General features: G+C 41.2%; 1 protein-coding gene across 5 annotated transcripts in view; it reads right to left on the bottom strand.

Moving 5' to 3' along the window:
- Nucleotides 1-23,152, bottom strand: part of LOC139761944 (hexosaminidase D-like) — a 284,074-nt gene that overhangs the window by 80,184 nt on the left and 180,738 nt on the right. For all 5 annotated transcript variants that reach the window (XM_071686643.1, XM_071686648.1, XM_071686644.1 and 2 more), the window contains 2 exons: nt 14,286-14,357; nt 2,611-2,806 (listed from right to left, as the gene is read on the bottom strand). In XM_071686643.1, coding sequence (XP_071542744.1) covers nt 2,611-2,806; nt 14,286-14,357 — 268 coding nt within the window. The remainder of the gene's footprint in view (nt 1-2,610; nt 2,807-14,285; nt 14,358-23,152) is intronic.

Here is a 23,152-nt window from a genome sequence, read left to right as displayed (position 1 = left end):
TCTCAGCACATTAACATCCAAAAGTCTCTCTTTCGCACGCCTGTCAATTAACACGTAATCCAATAACGCTCTCTGGCCATCTCTCCTACTTACATACCTATACTTATGTAAATCTCGCTTTTTAAACCAGGTATTCCCAAGCACAAGTCCTTTTTCAGCACATAAATCTACAAGCTCTTCACCATTTCCATTTACAACACTGAACACCCCATGTATACCAATTATTCCCTCAACTGCCACATTACTCACCTTTGCATTCAAATCACCCATCACTATAACCCGGTCTCGTGCATCAAAACCACTAACACACTCATTCCGCTGCTCCCAAAACACTTGCTTCTCATGATCTTTCTTCTCATGCCCAGGTGCATATGCACCAATAAATACCCATCTCTCTCCATCAACTTTCAGTTTTACCCATATTAATCGAGAATTTACTTTCTTACATTCTATCACATACTCCCACAACTCCTGTTTCAGGAGTACTGCTACTCCTTCCCTTGCTCTTGTCCTCTCACTAACCCCTGACTTTACTCCCAAGACATTCCCAAACCATTCTTCCCCTTTACCCTTGAGCTTCGTTTCACTCGGAGCCAAAACATCCAGGTTCCTTTCCTCAAACACACTACCTATCTCTCCTTTTTCCACATCTTGGTTACATCCACACACATTTAGACACCCCAGTCTGAGCCTTCGAGGAGGATGAGCACTCCCCGCGTGACTCCTTCTTCTGTTTCCCATTTTAGAAAGTTAAAAAATACAAGGAGGGGAGGATTTCTGGCCCCCTGCTCCTGTCCCCTCTAGTCGCCTTCTACGACACGTGAGGAATGCGTGGGAAGTATTCTTTCACCCCTATCCCCAGGGATAATATATATATATATATATATATACATATATATATACGTATACATACATACGCACATATATACACACACACACACACATATACATATATTAACATATGAAAAATATATATATATATATATATATATATATATATATATATATATATATATATATATATATATATATATATATATATATATATTTATTATTATTTTTTATTATACTTTGTCGCTGTCTCCCGCATTTGCGAGGTAGCGCAAGGAAACAGACGAAAGAAATGGCCCAACCCCCCCCATACACATGTATATACATACGTCCACACACGCAAATATACATACCTACACAGCTTTCCATGGTTTACCCCAGACGCTTCACATGCCTTGCTTCAATCCACTGACAGCACGTCAACCCCGGTATATATATATATATTATTTATATTATTTATTTTATTATACTTTGTCGCTGTCTCCCGCGTTTGCGAGGTAGCGCAAGGAAACAGACGAAAGAAATGGCCCAATCCACCCCCATACACATGTATATACATACGTCCACACACGCAAATATACATACCTACACAGCTTTCCATGGTTTACCCCAGACGCTTCACATGCCCTGATTCAATCCACTGACAGCACGTCAACCCCGGTATACCACATCGATCCAATTCACTCTATTCCTTGCCCTCCTTTCACCCTCCTGCATGTTCAGGCCCCGATCACTCAAAATCTTTTTCACTCCATCTTTCCACCTCCAATTTGGTCTCCCACTTCTCCTCGTTCCCTCCACCTCCGACACATATACCCTCTTGGTCAATCTTTCCTCACTCATTCTCTCCATGTGCCCAAACCATTTCAAAACACCCTCTTCTGCTCTCTCAACCACACTCTTTTTATTTCCACACATCTCTCTTACCCTTACGTTACTTACTCGATCAAACCACCTCACACCACACATTGTCCTCAAACATCTCATTTCCAGCACATCCATCCTCCTGCGCACAACTCTATCCATAGCCCACGCCTCGCAACCATACAACATTGTTGGAACCACTATTCCTTCAAACATACCCATTTTTGCTTTCCGAGATAATGTTCTCGACTTCCACACATTCTTCAAGGCTCCCAGGATTTTCACCCCTCCCCCACCCCATGATCCACTTCCGCTTCCATGGTTCCATCCGCTGCCAGATCCACTCCCAGATATCTAAAACACTTTACTTCCTCCAGTTTTTCTCCATTCAAACTTACCTCCCAATTGACTTGACCCTCAACCCTACTGTACCTAATAACCTTGCTCTTATTCACATTTACTCTTAACTTTCTTCTTTCACACACTTTACCAAACTCAGTCACCAGCTTCTGCAAGTTCTCACCAAAATCAGCCACCAGCACTGTATTATCAGTGAAAAACTACTTACTCACTTCCCATGTCCTCTCATCCACAACAGACTGCATACTTGCCCCTCTCTCTGAAACTCTTGCAGTCAACTCCCTAACAATCTCATCCATAAACAAATTAAACAACCATGGAGACATCACGCACCCCTGCCGCAAACTGACATATATACAGATTTCCTTTCTATCTTTCACTTATAGCCAGAACTGTTCAAAGACTAACTAAAATGATGGGGATAATGCTTTGAATTAGTTTCATATCAAGACAAATATAAAAAATATGAAGATTGCTGTTTTTAACAGAATGCAAGAAACAACAAAAACAAGGCGCTCTCCATCCTTTGACTCTGTCCATTTTTCTCAAACCAACCTCTGCCAGCCGGTGAGAGCTATACCTCGGAATATCTTGAACTGATGTTTGTACTCTGACAGAACACTGACCCATGTCAACTGGTTATTGATATGGTGCTGGACTGGAGGAAGGAATTGAGTACTCCCTGTGGCACCTTTGAAAGCACTGGCTACCCATATGCCATTGAATACAGCAGAATATCGGTTGAATAAATCTGAAAAAGTAGATGTTGATTAATAGAACGTGAGTAACCAAATGTGACAACCAAAATGACTTTACAAGTACTAAACTGCATACTGTATAACTTTATGTATTAGATGGAAACCTTAAACTGTACTGGAGAAGGCAATGAAGATCACTATTACTACCCTCTTTCCTTTCAGATTATACATCCATATCACCATTTTTCAACACTAAAATCCCATTTACTGGGCTCATGCAGCATCACAGCTGCAGGAGCCACACATTAGCAGGGAAATTATGGACTCCCTTGGAGTGAGGTCTTCAATGCAACTGCACTCCTTTCTGTTAATTGATACTGATGCAGTCCCAAGCCAACCAAAGGAATTACATTCATCAAAGACCTTGCAGTTGTCAAAGCTGCAGTTGACAAGGTAATAGACCTAAGGGAAAGGGTATTTAGGAAGAGTGACCCTTGAGAGACACACCTTAAAACCTAGAATGAACGTTACAAGGTTAAAATTAAGTATGTTATACTTAAAAGATAATATTTTCAGTTTTTCATTATGGTTCACACTGTTGACTCATTAACATCAAAATGCCCTGCAACTGTTGCTGCACTTTCACCACAAGCAAGATGATCACATAAGTCCATTTTTTGCCTGAACAATTCATTATCCTTGCCCTCTTTGAGGTCTAAGGCATCACCACACATCAATAGCTTTATGCTTAGAGGCCATGCTGTACTGTATTCAAGGGCAAAAAGCAGCATAAAAGCTATAGTTACAGGTACAAAGGCTAAAGTTACAGGTATCAAAAGTTTGTACTGAGGTCACTTATAGAGTTTATGTGGCAAGAGTCACAGTTGGGAAGAATAATGCAGAAAAGGGCAAGTGACATGGTCAAGGTGACAGTGATCACACTTGCGCATCACTGTGCATATCTCACAGCCTCTGTACTCAATCTTGCCAGGCTTGACTGGAAGCAATCCAGGGCCATGTGACACTCTCCCAATACTCTGAAATAAACTGTAAACTGCAGATTCTCAAATTTGTTGATGTGGTTAGCAAATTGGCATACATTTCTTAAGCATGAATATTCAAAGCAGCATTTGGCAATATGGTAAGCAAGGGACTTCTGTAGAGACTCACCAAAGATGACTTTTCACTCACACTGTAACCACCTGTAAGAAGAGTATGGTAACACATAGCCATTTATGCATAAATATGTATGTATTCATAATTACCTATCTGTAATTACATATTAGTTCTGTACATAGAGGGAGTCTTACACTCATGGGGCCCCCATCTATTGAACAACATCTACTCTCATACAACCTCTTAAAACTATATATGCTGTTTGCATTATCTATATCCTCAGTCAATCTGTTTCATTCATCTACCACTCTTATACCATAAAATCATTTCTTTATATCCTTTGAAAAGCAAAAATGACCAATCAGCAACATTGTCACCCCAATTCTTGGGATACTCATCAACAAACCAATCCACTCCAGTTACTATGCCACACTGCCACATATATTCAAGGCTTTCACTGCCACCATACTTTTATCCAAACCATTCACCAGGACTCTCTTGTTCTGCATAGCACTGCATCCAAACACACCACAAGTGTGTCATCTGACAAATATGAATTAGAATTCATCCAGAATACTGTGCTCACTTCACTCTTATAGAGGTTATCATTCCTGACTGCAACACATTCATGGTCCACCCAAGGTCAAGCGGATATGTTCAAATCCTGTTGTGGCAGTCAGTCCATAATAAACCCAGCTGTTCATCCACCCTTAGGGGTTGGTTGATAAAGTGGGTTCCTGCAAGTATGCAGTCTGCTGGGGATAAGAAGGCCTGGGAAGTGTCAGTTGTTGTTTGTCGATCATGCAGCAATGGTGATTGATTCAAGTGAGAAACTGCAGAGGTTGGTGACTAAGTTTGGGAAAATGTGAAAGGAGAAAGTTGAGAGTAAATGTGAATTAAAGCAAGGTTATTAGGTTCAGCAGGGTTCAGGGACAAGTAATTTATGATGTTAGTTTGAATGGATAAAAACTTGAGGAAGTGAAGTGTTTTATATATCAGCGAATGGAACCATGGAAGCAGAAGTGAGTCATAGGGTGGAGGAGGGGGTGAAGGTTCTAGAAGCAATGAAGAATGATCACATAGAGAGAATGTTATCTCAGAGAGCAAAAATGGGCATGTTTGAAGGAATAGTAATTCCAACAATATTATATGGTTGTGAAGCATGGGCTACAGGGTTGTGTGGAGGAAGGTGGATGTGTTGGAAATGAAATGTTTGAGGATGTGGTGATTTGATCAAGTATTAAAAGGGTAAGAGAGATGTGTGGTAATAAAAAAAGAGCATGGCTGAGAGAGCATAAGAAGGTGTGTTGAAATGGATTGGGTATATGGAAAGAATAGGTGATAAAAGGTTGAAAAAGAGGAAATATGTGTCAGAGATGGAAGGATGGAGTGAAAAAACCCTTTAAGTGATCGGGGCCTGACACTCAGGAGGGTGAAAGGCATGCAGGGAAAAGAGTGAATTGGAATGATTTGGTATACTGGGGTTGATGTGCTATCAACGGACTGAACCAGAGCATGTAAAACGTCCAGGTTAAATCATGGAAAAGTCTGTGGGGCCTGGACGTGGATAGGGAGCTGTGGTTTTAGCACATTATACATGACAGGTATAACAATTAGAAAATGAGAGTGAGCGGATATAGCCTTTATTCATGTGTTTCCTGGCACTTCCTCGCTGACACACAGGGTGGCAATGCTGTTTTCTGTGGGGTTAGGTGTCACTGGAAATGGGTGAAGGCGAGCAAGTATGAATATGTGAATTTGTATATTTGTATATGTAAGTGTATTTGTATGTATACATATGAATGTGTGTATGTTTTGATATGTATATGTATGTATATGCATTTCTATGTGTATGTATGTCTATATGTGTGCACATAAGTGGAAGTGTCTTTCTCTGTCTGTTTCCCGGAGCTACCTTGTTAAAGCGGAAAACAGAAATCAAGTATAATATTCTATTACTGTCACACTTGATTATCATTTCCTATGTCAGAAAGGTAGCTGGGAAACAGACAAAGAATGGCCCATCCACCCATACACACATATTTTTTTTTTTTTTTTTTTTTTTCTTTTTTATACTTTGTCGCTGTCTCCCGCGTTTGCGAGGTAGCGCAAGGAAACAGACGAAAGAAATGGCCCAACCCACCCCCATACACATGTATATACACACGTCCACACACGCAAATATACATACCTACACAGCTTTCCATGGTTTACCCCGGACGCTTCACATGCCTTGATTCAATCCACTGACAGCACGTCAACCCCTGTATACCACATCGCTCCAATTCACTCTATTCCTTGCCCTCCTTTCACCCTCCTGCATGTTCAGGCCCCGATCACACAAAATCCTTTTCACTCCATCTTTCCACCTCCAATTTGGTCTCCCTCTTCTCCTCGTTCCCTTCACCTCCGACACATATATCCTCTTGGTCAATCTTTCCTCACTCATTCTCTCCATGTGCCCAAACCATTTCAAAACACCCTCTTCTGCTCTCTCAACCACGCTCTTTTTATTTCCACACATCTCTCTTACCCTTACGTTACTTACTCGATCAAACCACCTCACACCACACATTGTCCTCAAACATCTCATTTCCAGCACATCCATCCTCCTGCGCACAACTCTATCCATAGCCCACGCCTCGCAACCATACAACATTGTTGGAACTACTATTCCTTCAAACATACCCATTTTTGCTTTCCGGGATAATGTTCTCGACTTCCACACATTTTTCAAGGCTCCCAAAATTTTCGCCCCCTCCCCCACCCTATGATCCACTTCCGCTTCCATGGTTCCATCCGCTGACAGATCCACTCCCAGATATCTAAAACACTTTACTTCCTCCAGTTTTTCTCCATTCAAACTCACCTCCCAATTGACTTGACCCTCAACCCTACTGTACCTAATAACCTTGCTCTTATTCACATTTACTCTTAACTTTCTTCTTCCACACACTTTACCAAACTCCGTCACCAGCTTCTGCAGTTTCTCACATGAATCCGCCACCAGCGCTGTATCATCAGCGAACAACAACTGACTCACTTCCCAAGCTCTCTCATCCCCAACAGACTTCATACTTGCCCCTCTTTCCAAGACTCTTGCATTTACCTCCCTAACAACCCCATCCATAAACAAATTAAACAACCATGGAGACATCACACACCCCTGCCGCAAACCTACATTCACTGAGAACCAATCACTTTCCTCTCTTCCTACACGTGGTGGGATGAAGAAGTAAGAGTATTAGTGAAAGAGAAGAGAGAGGCATTTGGACGATTTTTGCAGGGAAAAAATGCAATTGAGTGGGAGAAGTATAAAAGAAAGAGACAGGAGGTCAAGAGAAAGGTGCAAGAGGTGAAAAAAAGGGCAAATGAGAGTTGGGGTGAGAGACTATCAGTAAATTTTAGGGAGAATAAAAAGATGTTCTGGAAGGAGGTAAATAGGGTGCGTAAGACAAGGGAGCAAATGGGAACTTCAGTGAAGGGCGTAAATGGGGAGGTGATAACAAGTAGTGGTGATGTGAGAAGGAGATGGAATGAGTATTTTGAAGGTTTGTTGAATGTGTCTGATACACACATATATATGCATAAATACCCATACACACACATATACATATATCCCTGGGGATAGGGGAGAGAGAATACTTCCCATGTATTCCCCAAATGTCATAGAAGGCAACTAAAGGGGGCGGGAGCAGGAAGCTGGAAACGCTCCCCTTCTTGTATTTCAGTTTCTAAAAGGGGAAACAGAGGAAAGAGTCAAGTGGAGAGTGCTCATCCTCCTCAAAGGCTCAATTGGGGTGTCTGAATGTGTGTGGATGTAACCAAGATGAGAAAAAAGGAGAGATAGGTAGTATGTTTGAATAAAGAAACCTGGATGTTCTGGCTCTGAATTAAATGAAGCTCAAGGGTAAAGGGGAAAAGTGGTTTGGAAAAGTCTTGGGAGTAAAGTCAAGGGTAGGTGAAAAGACAAGAAATAAGGAAGGAGTAGAACTCTTAAAGCAGGAGTTGTGGGAGTGTGTGATAGAGTGTAAGAAGGTAAATTCTAGATTGATGTGGGTAAAACTGAAAGTGGATGGAAAGAGATGGGTGATTATTGGTGCCTATGCACCTGGTCATGAGAAGAAAGATCATGAGAGGCAAGTGTTTTGGGAGCAGCTGAGTGAGTGTATTAGCAGCTTTGATGCACGAAACCAGGTTAGAGTGATGGGTGATTTGAAAATGAAGGTGAGTAATGTGGCAGTTAGGGGTATGATTGGTGCGCATGGGGTTTTCAGTGTTGTAAATGGAAATGGTGAAGAGCTAGTGGACTTGTGTACTGAAAAAAGACTGGTGATTGGGAATACCTGGTTTAAAAAGAGATATACAAAGTATAAATATATGAGTAGGAGAGATGGTCAAAGGGCATTATTGGATTATATGTTAATTGATAGGCATGTAAAAGAGAGACTTTTGAATGCTAATGTGCTGAGAGGGGCAGCTGGAGGGATGTCTGATCATTATCTTGGGGAGGCAAAAGTGAAGATTTGTAAAGGTTTTAAAGAAAAAAAAAAAGAGAGAATGTTTGGGAGAAGAGAGTGGTGAGAGTATGTGAGCTTGGAAAGGAGACTTGTTTGAGGAAGTACCAGGAGAGACCGAATCTAGAATGGCAAAATTTGGGAGCAAAGGACGTCCGGGGAGTGGGGTAAGGGAAGCAGTGATGGCATGTGCAAAAGATGCATGTGGCATGAGAAAGGTGGGAGGTGGGCAGATTAGAAAGGACAGTGAGTGGTGGGATGAAGAAGTAAATCTGAGTAAAACAGAAAAGAGAGGTGTTTAGACAATAATTACAAGGAAGGAGTGTAAATGACTGGGAAATGTATAAAAGAAAGCAGCAGGAGATCAAGAGGAAGGTGCAAGAGGTCAAAAAATGGGCAAATGAGAGTTGGGGTGAGAGAGTATCATTAAAGTTTATTTAGAATAAAAAGATATTTTGGAGGGAGGTATATACTGTGCGTAAGACAAGAGAAAGAATGTGAACATCGGTGAAGAGGGCGAGAGGGGAAGTAATAACAGGGAGTGATGAAGTGAGGAGGAGAAGGAGAAAGTATTTTGAAGGATTGTTGAATGTGTCTGATGTTAGAGTGGCAAATGTAGGGTGTTTTGGTTGGGGTGGTGTGTGAAGTGAGAGTCAGGGAGAATGGTTTGGTTAAGAAAGAAGAGGCAGTGAAAGCTTTGCGGAAGATGAATCCAGCAAGGCAACAGGTTTGGATGGTACTACAGTTGAATTTATTAAAAAAGGGGGTGACTGTGTTGTGGATTGGTTGGTAAGGATATTCAGTACATGTATGGATCATAATGAAGTGCATGAGGATTGGTAGAACGCATGCATAATGCCAGTGTACAAAAGCAACGAGAATAAAGGTCAGTGTTTAAATTACAGAACAATAAGTTTTTTGAGTATTCCTGGGAAATTGTATGTGAGGGCGTTGATTGAGCGGGAAGAGGCATGTACAGAGCATTAGATAGGGGAGGAGCAGTGTGGTTTTAGAAGTGGCAGAGGATGTGTGGATCAGCTGTTTGCTTTGAAGAATGTGTGTGAGAAATACTTAGAAAAACAGATGGATACATATGCAGCAATCATGGATCTGGAGAAGGCATATGATAGGGTTGATACAAATGCTTTGCGGAAGTTTTAAGAGTGTAAGGTGAGAGAGGTAAGCTGCTAGAAGCAGTGAAAAGTTTTTATCAAGGATGAAAAGCATGTGTATGAGTAGGAAGAGAGGAGAGTTATTGGTTCCCAGTGAATGTCGGTCTGTGATAGGGGTATGTGATGTCCCCTGGTTGTCTAAGTTGTTTATGGATAGGGTAGTTAGGGAGGTAAATGAAAGAGTTTTGGAGAAAGGGGTGAGCATGCAGTCTGCTGGGGATGAGAAGGCCTTGGAAGTGAGTCATTAGTTGTTCACCAATGATACAGTTCTAGTGGCTGATTTGAGTGAGAAACTCAGAAGTTGGGAACTGAGTTTGGAAAAGTGTGCAAAAAGAGAAAGTTGAGAGTAAATGTGAATAAGAGCAAGGTTATTAGGTTCAGTAGGATTGGGAGACAAGTTAACTGGGATGTGAGTTGGAATGGAGAAAAATTGTAGGAAGTGAGGTGTTTAAATATCTGGGAGTGGACTTAGCAGTGGATGGAACCATGGAAGTGGAAGTGAGTCACAGGGTGGGAGTGGGGGAGAAAGTTCTGGTTATGATGAAGAATGTGTGGAAGGCGAGAACGTTATCTCCGACAGCAAAAAAAGAGTATGTCTGAAGGAATAGTAGTTCTAACAATATCATATGGTTGCGAGGCATGGGCTGTATGGAGGAGGATGGATGAGTTGGATATGAAATGTTTGAGGACAGTATGTGGTGTTAGGTGGTTTGATCGAGTAAGTAATGAAAGGGTAAGAGATATGCGTGGAAATAAAAAGAGTATGGTTGAGAGAGAGCAGAAGAGGGTGTGTTGAAATGGTTTGGACATATGGAGAGAATGAGTGAAAAAAGATTGACAAACAGAATATATGTGTGAGGTGGAGGGAACAAGGAGAAGCGAGAGACCAAATTGGAGGTGGAAGGATGGAGTGAGAAGGATTTTGAGCGATTGAGGCCTGAACATACAGGAGGGTGAGAGGCGTGCAAGGAATGAAGTGAATAGGAACAATGTGGTATACTGGGGTCAAAATGCTGTCAATGGACTGAACCAGGGTATGTGAAACGTCTGGGATGAACTATGCAAAGGGTCTGTGAGGCCTGGATGTGGATAGGGAGCTGTGGATTTGGTGCATTACACATAAAAGCTAGAGACTTGAGTGTGAACGAATGTGGCCTTTTTTGCCTGTTTTCCTGGCACTTCTCAGTGAAGCAGGGGGTTGTGATACTGTTTCCTGTAGGGCAGGGTAGTGCCAGGAATGGATGAAGGCAAGTAAGTATGAATGTGTACATGTGTACATATGTATATGTCTGTGTATGTGTATGTATATATGTATAAATTAAGTATGTGAATGTGCATGTATGGGCGTTTATGTATATATATGTGTATATGAGTGGATGGGTCATTTTTCGCCTGTTTCCTGGTGCTACCTTGCCATTTCTTACCAAAGTTCTTCATGCCCGCAATGCAACAACTACAGAAGATACTAAGCATTAATTACTCAATTGCCCCATACCCTCTTCACATAGAAACACACATAACATCACAACATGTAGAAATATGTAGGAACTGAATAGCAAGTTCAAAAGTGTTTTCACAGTGGAAGAAACCATAGGCCTAACACCAGTGAGATGGCATGGGAAGGAGCTTTTGGAGATCATTGAAATACCTAGAAAAGATATGAACAGAATATCAAAAGGACTTGACCCATACAAAGTTTAGTCATGATGAAATTTCATCATATAGGCTTAAGAGGTATGCAGATACACTTGACTGACCAAATGAATTATTGTTCAAGAAGTCACTGGAGAGATGCATTGTGCCAGAGGAATGGAGAAGGGCAAACATCATACCCATAAAAAACAAAGGAGACCGGAAACAGGCGCTGTACTAGAGATTGGTCTCACTAACAAGTGTGAAGTGTAAGGTTCTGGAAAAGATTATTAGAAAGCAAGTGGATGACTTCTGTGGAGGAGAAATTTCTGAAGTAAGAGACAGCATGGTTCTAGGGAATGGAGGTCATGTGTAACTAACCTCTTAGGGTTCTACAAGAAAGTGAGCTCAGTCCTACACAAAAAGGTAGGCTGGGTTGACTGTCTGTATCTGGACTGCCATAAGGCATTTGACACTGTGCCACATGGAAGGCTGATTATAAAGCTGAGTCAACAAGCAGGACTAAGTGTTAACTTCCTCAGTGGATAACTATCTCAGGGGGAGGGAGCTAAGGACAAATCTCAGAGAAGCCTTTTCCAAACTGGTTGAGGTGACCAGTGAAGTGCCACAGATTCTGGTTCTGGGACCATTATTCTTCTTGATCTACATTAATGACTTGCCTGAAGATATGAAATCCTACCTGAATATGTTTGCAGATGATGCAAAAGTCATGAGGAAAGTGAAGAGGATTGCATAAGTTTAAATGAGGACCTATACAGACTCCAAAGTTGGTCTGGAATGTGGTTGATGAAATTCAACCAGAGCAAGTGTTATGTAAAGAGGATGGGACGAAGTGAAAGCCAGCCTCAATATCATTATCATCAAGCAGGAAGTAAGCTTCAAGATTCTATGTATGAGAGAGACTTGGGAGAAGACATGATCCCTAGCCTGTTTCCAGAGTCCCAAATGAGGAGAATTTCTATGGAGACAAACTGTCTTCTTGGAAACAACAGAGCAACTTTCAAAAGTATGGATAAAGAGTTATTTAGCAAGTTCTTCACATCCTACATAAGGCCAAAACTAGATCACACCTAAACAAGCGCAAAGAAGTCACTGAGAAGGTCCACAGGACAGCAAAAAATACAATACCAGATTTAAGAAAACCAAGCTACAGAGAAAGACTGGAGGCTTTAAATTTACCCATCTTGGATGAGAGAAGAGTGAGGAGTGACCTGATCACAGCCTTTAAGTTTTAAAAGAGATCAATAAAGTGGGCAGTGGACAGTACTTTGTGAGGTATAGGGATAGAGAAACCAGAGGACATAACTTGAAATTAAGTAAGAAACATGTAAAAAAGGATGTAAAGAAATACTTTCATAGTATAAGAGTGGCAGATTATTGAAATTAACGGAAGACATGGTTAATGCACACAGCATACAAAAATTTGATAGTACAGAGTGTTCAAGAGATGGGGTCCCTCAGGTGTAAAGCTCCCTCCCCTTAAGTACAAACAGGTAATTACATTTGCAACACTATTACTTATGGTCTCATTCAGTGGTTGTACCCATTTTCCTTAGTGTTGCATAAGACTCACAGAAACACATAGGAAACATGGAGCAGAATGTAAATAAGGGTACTGTATAAAGAAAAAGAAGAGATAATGACCATGGTACAGAAAAACTTGTCTGGCAGCAGATGTCTTGACAGCATATGATCCAACAGAATTTTGAGCTGTTAGGCCACCAGGAGTGAGTAGGTTGATGATGTCATCTCTGTGGCTGGTGGGTCAGAAAGGAACAAATTGCCACCAATATGGCTGGATGGATAAAGAAGGGTGGAGAAAGACAATGCTTCCTCATTAGAGCACTGGGTGCTGAATGGTCCTAACCCTGATTTTCCTAAGAACATCATAGAGAATCCCTCATGCTTGCAGGACATTGCAGAGGAGTGAAAATGGAGATGAATGGCAGGGAAAGAGTATAACATATAAAGTTCTAAACAGAAAAATAAATTGGAGAGTATAAAGGAGTAACTGGAGAGCAAATATGAAACTAAGGAGGAAATGAAAAAAATTTAAAACAATTACAAACTATTCTGGGAGAAAGCGAATAAAGGTGTGTAATGATGACAAGTGTATCAAACTTGTTTAGGAAAGTGTTAGTGACCAAAGGTAAGACATGGAGATATATATATCAAAGAACTGACTTAAAATGGTGATGAAAAGGATGTGTCTACTGGTACAAAAGGAATAAAGCTGAGGACACAGAGGAATGAATATATGAAAGAGAGAGAATCACAAAGGAGGAAATAAGAGGTGCAATAAAGTTCTTAAAGAATGGAAAAGCTGGAAATACAGACAGAGTGACGTGCATGATGGTGAAGGGTGGAAAAGAACTTCTTTGGAGTGAATCTGTAAAGTGTATGTGGAAGCATGAGAAAATGGTCTTGTGCTTGGCAAATGAAACATAAGAATCATCTCTAACAATAACACACTCAACAGATCTTGATACCAAAAACAATTATCAATAAAAAATTTTATTTTCCACTACCATACTCCTACAGATTGTACTTCTCTAATCTGGCACTCTGTGGTCCAGCAACTCCCATGGTCTGCTACATTTTGAGTCTGCTGCCATTAGTTATTAGTCTGTGGATCTGCCACCAGGGCGGTGCTGTTAGTAGGGCTAAGGCACCGAAATCTGTTTACTCTGCAGCTGAGATAGTTAACAGTCCTGTTAATTCATATATTCAGCTGTATTTTAGTCCTTCAGGATGCCATCCAAGAGACCAAGAGGTGCAACAGATGGTGTCAGTGCTAATAAGCATAAGCATGAATCATTATCTATGCTTAAAGAGGAGGAATTACTGAAAAAATTAGATAAAGGAACTTCTGTATAGACTCTGTGTGATACTATGAAATCGGATTGTCAACTGTGCATGACTTAGGGTTCCATTCCCATTTTCCAGCATTTTATGTGGTCCAGCTATGGCCAGGTCACAAGGTTGTCAGATTAAAGAGGTACAACCTGAAAAGTGACTGCTTCAGTTTATATCAACTAAAAACCTATGCCATGTAAAATGCGTATTCAATATACCTGGGGGAAGGTCAAACTTCTTTGCCTGATACTGCCATACCATGGGTTCAACAATCTCACCAATTCTACAACCTGAGGAATGAAAATAATTGATTGAGGTAGCACACACTGTGGGAAGCTTTAAAATATATATGCATAATTGAAATATAAGAATGACACAAATCTTAACAAAAGAAGGAACAGAGAAGGGGGCCAGATGAGGATATTCCCTCAAAGGCCCAGTCCTCTGTTCTTAATGCTACCTAGCTAACTCGGGAAATGGCAAATAATATGAAATAAAGAAAAGATGTAAATATTAATTTATATTTATTATACTTTGTCGCTGTCTCCCGCATTAGCGAGGTAGCGCAAGGAAACACACAAAAGAGTGGCCCAACCCACCCACATACACAGGTATATACATATGCACCCACACACACACATATACATACCTATACATCTCAACGTATACATATATATATAAATATATATATATATATATATATATATATATATATATATATATATATATATATATATATACAGTGCTGGTGGCGGATTCATGTGAGAAACTGCAGAAGCTGGTGACTGAGTTTGGTAAAGTGTGTGGAAGAAGAAAGTTAAGAGTAAATGTGAATAAGAGCAAGGTTATTAGGTACAGTAGGGTTGAGGGTCAAGTCAATTGGGAGGTGAGTTTGAATGGAGAAAAACTGGAGGAAGTGAAGTGTTTTAGATATCTGGGAGTGGATCTGTCAGCGGATGGAACCATGGAAGCGGAAGTGGATCATAGGGTGGGGGAGGGAGCAAAAATTTTGGGAGCCTTGAAAAATGTGTGGAAGTCGAGAACATTATCCCGGAAAGCAAAAATGGGTATGTTTGAAGGAATAGTAGTTCCAACAATGTTGTATGGTTGCGAGGCGTGGGCTATGGATAGAGTTGTGCGCAGGAGGATGGATGTGCTGGAAATGAGATGTTTGAGGACAATGTGTGGTGTGAGGTGGTTTGATCGAGTAAGTAACGTAAGGGTAAGAGAGATGTGTGGAAATAAAAAGAGCGTGGTTGAGAGAGCAGAAGAGGGTGTTTTGAAATGGTTTGGGCACATGGAGAGAATGAGTGAGGAAAGATTGACCAAGAGGATATATGTGTCGGAGGTGAAGGGAACGAGGAGAAGAGGGAGACCAAATTGGAGGTGGAAAGATGGAGTGAAAAGGATTTTGTGTGATCGGGGCCTGAACATGCAGGAGGGTGAAAGGAGGGCAAGGAATAGAGTGAATTGGAGCGATGTGGTATACAGGGGTTGACGTGCTGTCAGTGGATTGAATCAGGGCATGTGGAGCGTCCGGGGTGGGCCGTGGAGGGCTGTGTGGGTATGTATATTTGCGTGTGTGGACGTGTGTATGTACATGTGTATGGGGGGGGTTGGGCCATTTCTTTCGTCTGTTTCCTTGCGCTACCTCGCAAACGCGGGAGACAGCGACAAAGTATAAAAAAAAAAAAAAATATATATATATATATATATATATATATATATATATATATATATATATATATATATATATATATATACACACACAGACATATACATATATATACATATGTAAATAATTCATAGTCTACCCTTCTTCATTTCCGTCGACACCCCGCCACACATGAAATGACAATGCCCTCCCCCCGCATGTGCGCAAGGTAACACTGGGAAAAGTCAACAAATGTCACATTCGTTCACACTCAGTCTCTAGCTGTCATGTATAATGCACCGAAATCACAGCTCCCTTTCCACACCAAGGCCCCACAAAACATTCCATGGTTTACCCCAGACGGTTCACATACCCTGGTTCAATCTATTGACAGCACATCAACCCCGGTATATCACATCGTTCCAATTCACCCTATTCCTTGAACGCCTTTCACCCTCCTGCATGTTCAGGCCCCGATCACTCAAAATCTTTTTCAATCCATCTTTCCACCTCCAATTTGGTCTCCCACTTCTTCTCATTCCCTCCACCTCTGACACATGTATCCTCTGTGTCAATCTTTCCTCACTCATTCTCTCCATGTGACCAAACCATTTGAAAACACCCTCTTCTGCTCTCTCAACCACACTCTTTTTATTACCACACATCTCTCTTACCCTTTCATTACTTACTCGATCAAACGACCTCACACCACATACTGTCCTCAAACATCTCATTCCCAGCACATCCACCCTCCTCCACACAACTCTATCTATAGCTCATGCTGCACAACCATATAACATTATTGGAACCACTATTCCTTCAAATATATCCATTTTTGCTTTCCAAGATAACGTTCTCAACTTCCACACATTTTTCAACGCTCCCATAACTTTTGCCACCTCCCCCACCCTATGATTCACTTCCGCTTCCATGGTTCCATCCACTGCCAAATCCACTCCCAGATATCTACAACACTTCACTTCCTCCAGTTTTTCTCCATTCAAACTTACCTCCCAATTGACTTGTCCCTCAACCCTACTGTACCTAATAACCTTGCTCCTATTCACATTTACTGTCAGTTTTCTTCTTTCACACACTTTAGCAAACTCAGTAACCAGCTTCTGCAGTTTCTCACATGAATCAGCCACCAGCGCTGTATCATCAGCGAACATCAACTGACTCACTTCCCAAGCTCTTTCATCCACAACAGACTGCATACTTGCCCCTCTTTCCAAAACTCTTGCATTCACCTCCCTAACAACAAAATCCATAAACAAATTAAACAACCAGGGAGACATCACGCACCCCTGCCCCAAACCAACATTCACTGAGAACCAATCACTTTCCTCTCTTCCTACACATACACATGCCTTACATCCTCGTTAAAAACTTTTCACTGCTTCTAACAACTTACCTCTCACACCATATATTCTTAATACCTTCCACAGAGCATCTCTATCAACTCTATCATATGCCTTCACCAGATCCATAAATGCTACATACAAATCCATTTGCTTTTCTAAGCATTTCTCACATACATTTATCAAAGCAACCACCTGATCCACACATCCTCTACCACTTCTGAAACCACACTGTTCTTCCCAATCTGATGCTCTGAACATGCCTTCACCCTCTCAATTTATACCCTCCCATATAATTTACCACGAATACTCAACAAACTTATACCTCTGTAATTTGAGCACTCACTCTTATCCCCTTTGCCTTTGTACAATGGCACTATGCAAGCATTCCGCAAGTCGTCATACATACATTAAATAACCTTACCAACCAGTCAACAACACAGTCACCCCCTTTTTTAATAAATTCTACTGCAATACCATCCAAACCCGCTGCCTTGCCAGCTTTCATCTTCCGCAAAGCTTTTATTATCTCTTCTCTGTTTACCAAATCATTTTCCCTAACCCTCTCACTTTGCACACCACCTCCACCAAAACACCCTATATCTGCCACTCTATCATCAAACACATTCAACAAACCTTCAAAATTCTCACACCATCTCCATCTCACATCACCACTACTTCTTATCACCTCCCCATTAGCCCCCTTCACTGATGTTCTCATTTATTCTCTTGTCTTACGCACTTTATTTACCTCCTTCCAAAACATCCTTTCATTCTCACTGAAATTTAATGATACTCTCACCTCAACTCTCATTTGCCCTCTTTTTCACCTCGAGCACCTTTCTCTTGACCTCCTCCCTCTTTCTTTTAAACATCTCCCAGTTATTTGCATTATTTCCCTGCAAAAATCGTCCAAATGCCTCTCGCTTCTCTTTCACTAATAATCTTACTTCCTCATCCCACCACTCACTACCCTTTCTAATCTCCCCACCTCCCACGCTTCTCATGCCACAAGCATCTTTAGCACAAGCCATCACTGCTTTCTTAAATACATCCCATTCCTCCCCCACTCCCCTTAGGTCCTTTGTACTCACCTTTTTCCATTCTGTACCCAGTCTCTCCTAGTACTTCCTCACACAAGTCTCCTTCCCAAGCTCACTTACTCTCACCATTCTCTTCACCCCAACATTCTTTCTTCTTTTCTGAAAACCTCTACAAATTTTCACTTACGCCTCCACAAGATAATGATCAGACATCCCTCAAGTTGCACCTCTCATCACATTAATATCCAAAAGTTTCTCTTTCGCGTGCCTATCAATTAACACTAATCCAATAACGCTCTCTGGTCATCTCACCTACTTACATACAGATACATATGTATATCTCTCTTTTTAAACCAAGTATTACCAATCACCAGTCTTTTTTCAGTACATAAATCTACAAGCTCTTCACCATTTAGATTTACATCACCGAACACCCTATGTACACTCCATATATATTTACTTTCATTTTATATGTTTTGCTTTGTCGCTGTCTCCTGCGTTAGCAAGGTAGCGCTTGGAAACAGACAAAAAAGATGGCCCAACCCACCCACATGCACATGTATATACATACACGTCCACACATGTAAATATACATACCTATACATCTCAACGTATACATATATATATACACACAAACATATACATATACACACAGGTACATAATTCATACTGTCTGCCTTTATTAATTCCCATCGCCACCCAACCACACATGAATATATAAACCCCCTCCCCCCCTCATGTGTGTGAGGTAACCGCTAGGAAAAGACAAAAAAGGCCCCATTCGTTCACACTCAATGTCTAGCTGTCATGTAATAAAGCACCGAAACCACAGCTCCCTTTCCACATCCAGGCCCCACAATAATTTCCATGTATTACCCCAGACACTTCACATGCCCTGGTTCAATCCACTGACAGCACATCGACCTCAGTATACCACATCATTCCAATTCACTCTATTCCTTGCACACCTTTCACTCTCCTGCATGTTTAGGCCCCGATCACTCAAAATCTTTTTCACTCCATCTCTCCACCTCCAATTTGGTCTCCCGCTTCTCCTCGTTCCCTCCACCTCTGACACATATATCCTGTATGTCAATCTATCCTCACTCATTCTTTCCATGTGACGAAACCATTTCAAAACACCCTCTTCCGCTCTCTCAACCACACTCTTTTTACTACCACACATCTCTCTTACCCTTTCATTACTTACTCGATCAAACCACCTCACACCACATATTGTCCTCAAACATCTCATTTCCAGCACATCCACCCTCCTCTGCACAACTCTATCTATAGCCCATGCCTCGCAATCATATAACATTGTTGGAACCACTATTCCTTCAAACATACCCATTTTTGCTTTCCGAGATAATGTTCTCGACTTCCACACATTCTTAAATGCTCCCAGAACTTTCGCCCCCTCCTCCACCCTATAATTCACTTCCACTTCCATGGTTCCATCCACTGCCAAATCCACTCCCAGATATCTAAAACACTTCACTTCCTCCAGTTTTTCTCCATTTAAACTTACCTCCCAATAGACTAGTCTCTCAACCCTACTGTACCTAATAACATTGCTCTTATTCACATTTACTCTCAACTTTCTTCTTTCACACTTTACCAAACTCACTCATCAGCTACAGCAGTTTCTAACACAAAGCAGCCACCAGCACTGTGTCACCAGCGAAAAACAACTTACTTCCCAAGCTCTCTCATCCACAACAGACTGCATACTTGCCCCTCTTTCCAAAACTCTTGCATTCACCTCCCTAACAACAAAATCCATAAACAAATTAAACAACCATGGAGACTTCACACACCCCTGCCTGCAAACCTACATTCACTGAGAACCAATCACTTTCCTCTCTTCCTACACGTATACATGCCTTACATCCTCGATAAAAACTTTTCACTGCATCTAACAACTTACCTCCCACACCATATATTCTTAATACCTTCCACAGAGCATCTCTATCAACTCTATCATATGCCTTCTCCAGATCCATAAATGCTACATACAAATCCATTTCCTTTTCTAAGTATTTCTCACATACATTCTTCAAAGCAAACACCTGATCCACACATCCTCTACCACTTCTGAAACCACACTGCTCTTCCCAAATTTGATGCTCTGTACATACCTTCACCCTCTCAATCAATACCCTCCTATATAATTTACCAGGAATATCAACAAACTTATACCTCTGTAAATTCAGCACTCACTTTTATCCATTTTGCCTTTGTACAATGGCACTACGCAAGCATTCCGCCAATCCTGAGGCACCTCATCATGAGTCATACATACATTAAATAACCTTACCACCCAATCAACAATACAGTCACCCCCTTTTTTAATAAATTCCACTGCAATACCATCCAAACCGGCTTTCATCTTCCACAAAGCTTTTACTACCTCTTCTCTGTTTACCAAACCATTTTCCCTAACCCTCTCACTTTGCACACCACCTCGACCAAAACACCTTATATCTGCCACTCTATCATCAAACTCATTCAACAAACCTTCAAAATACTCACTCCATCTCCTCACATCACAACTACTTGTTATCACCTCCCCATTAGCCCCTTCACTTAAGTTCCCATTTGTTCCCTTGTCTTATGCACTTTATTTACCTCCTTCCAAAACATCTTTTTATTCTCCCTAAAATTTAATGATACTTTCTCACCCCAACTCTCATTTGCCCTCTTTTTCACCTCTTGCACCTTTTCCTTAACCTCCTGCCCCTTTCTTTTATACATCTCCCACTCATTTACATTATTTCCCTCCAAACATCATCCAAATGCCTCTCTCTTCTCTTTCACTAATAATCTTACTTCTCTATCCCACCATTAACTACCCTTTCTAATCTACCCACCTCCCATGCTTCTCATGCCACAAGCATCTTTTGCGCAAGCCATCAATGCTTCCCTAAATACATCCCATTCCTCCCCCACTCCCCTTACATCCTTTGTTCTCACCTTTTTCCATTTTGTACTCATTCTCTCCATGTACTTCCTCACACAAGTCTCCTTCCCAAGCTCACTTACTCTCACCACTCTTTTCACCCCAACATTCTCTCTTCTTTTCTGAAAACCTCTACAAATCTTCACCTTTGCATCCACAAGATAATGATCAGACATCCCTCCAGTTGCACCTCTCACCACATTAACATCCAAAAGTCTCTCTTTTGCGCGCCTATCAATTAATACATAATCCAATAACACTCTCTGGCCATCTCTCCCACTTACATACCTATACTTGTGTATATATCTCTTTTTAAACCAGGTATTCCCAATCACCAGTCCTTTTTCAGCACATAAATCTACAAGCTCTTCACCATTTCCATTTACAACACTGAACACCCCATGTACACCAATTATTTCCCAAACTGCCACATTAGTAACCTTTGCATTCAAATCACCCATCACTATAACCCAGTCTTGTGCATCAAAACTACTAACATTTTCACTCAACTGCTCCCAAAACACTTGCCTCTCATGATCTTTCTTCTCATGCACAGGTGCATATGCACCAGTAATCACACATCTCTCTCCATCCACTTTCGGTTTTACCCATATTAATCTAGAGTTTACTTTCTTACACTCTATCACATATTCCCACCACTCCTGTTTCAGGAGTAGTGCTACTCCTTCCCTTGCTCTTGTCCTCTCACTAACCCCTGACTATACTCCCAAGACATTCCGAAACCACTCTTCCCCTTTACACTTGAGTTTCGTTTCATTCAGAGCCAAAACATCCCTTCTTCTGTTTCACCCTTTAGAAAGTTAAATTACAAAAAGGGGAGGGTTTCCAGCCCCACACTCACCATCCCCCATCGTCGCCTTCTCAGCATGTGAAGAATGCATGGGAAGTATTCTTTCTCCCATATATATATATATATATATATATATATATATATATAAACAAATTAAACAACCATGGAGACATCACACACCCCTGCCGCAAACATACATTCACTGAGAACCAATCACTTTCCTCTCTTCCTACACGTACAAATGCCTTACATCCTTGATAAAAACTTTTCACTGCTTCTAACAACTTGCCTCCCACACCATATATTCTTAATACCTTCCACAGAACATCTCTATCAACTCTATCATATACCTTCTCCAGATCCATAAATGCTACATACAAATCCATTTGCTTTTCTAAGTATTTCTCACATACATTCTTCAAAGCAAACACCTGATCCACACATCCTCTACCACTTCTGAAATCACACTGCTCTTCCCCAATCTGATGCTCTGTACATGCCTTCACCCTCTCAATCAATACCCTCCCATATAATTTACCAGGAATACTCAACAAACATATACCTCTGTAATTTGAGCACTCACTCTTATCCCCTTTGCCTTTGTACAATGGCACTATGCACACATTCCGCCAATCTTCAGGCACCTCACCATGAGTCATACATACATTAAATAACCTTACCAACCAGTCAATAATACAGTCACCCCTTTTTTAATAAATTCCACTGCAATACCATCTAAGCCTGCTGCCTTGCCGGGTTTCATCTTCCGCGAAGCTTTTACTACCTCTTCTCTGTTTACCAAATCATTTTCCCTAACCCTCTCACTTTGCACACCAACTCGACCAAAACACCCTATATCTGCCAATCTATCATCAAACACATTCAACAAACCTTCAAAATACTCACTCCATCTCCTTCTCACATCACCACTACTTGATGTCTCCATGGTTGTTTAGTTTGTTTATGGATGGGGTTGTTAGGGAGGTAAATGCAAGAGTTTTGGAAAGAGGGGCAAGTATGAAGTCTGTTGGGGATGAGAGAGCTTGGGAAGTGAGTCAGTTGTTCGCTGATGATACAGCACTGGTGGCTGATTCATGTGAGAAACTGCAGAAGCTGGTGACTGAGTTTGGTAAAGTGTGTGAAAGAAGAAAGTTAAGAGTAAATGTGAATAAGAGCAAGGTAATTAGGTACAGTAGGGTTGAGGGTCAAGTCAACTGGGAGGTAAGTTTGAATGGAGAAAAACTGGAGGAAGTA

The sequence above is a fragment of the Panulirus ornatus genome, chromosome 42, assembly GCF_036320965.1.
Source record: "Panulirus ornatus isolate Po-2019 chromosome 42, ASM3632096v1, whole genome shotgun sequence".
In the NCBI taxonomy this organism is placed as follows: domain Eukaryota; kingdom Metazoa; phylum Arthropoda; class Malacostraca; order Decapoda; family Palinuridae; genus Panulirus; species Panulirus ornatus.
The sequence above is the reverse complement of the archived record's forward strand: the minus strand, read 5'-3'. Positions and strand labels throughout refer to the sequence as shown.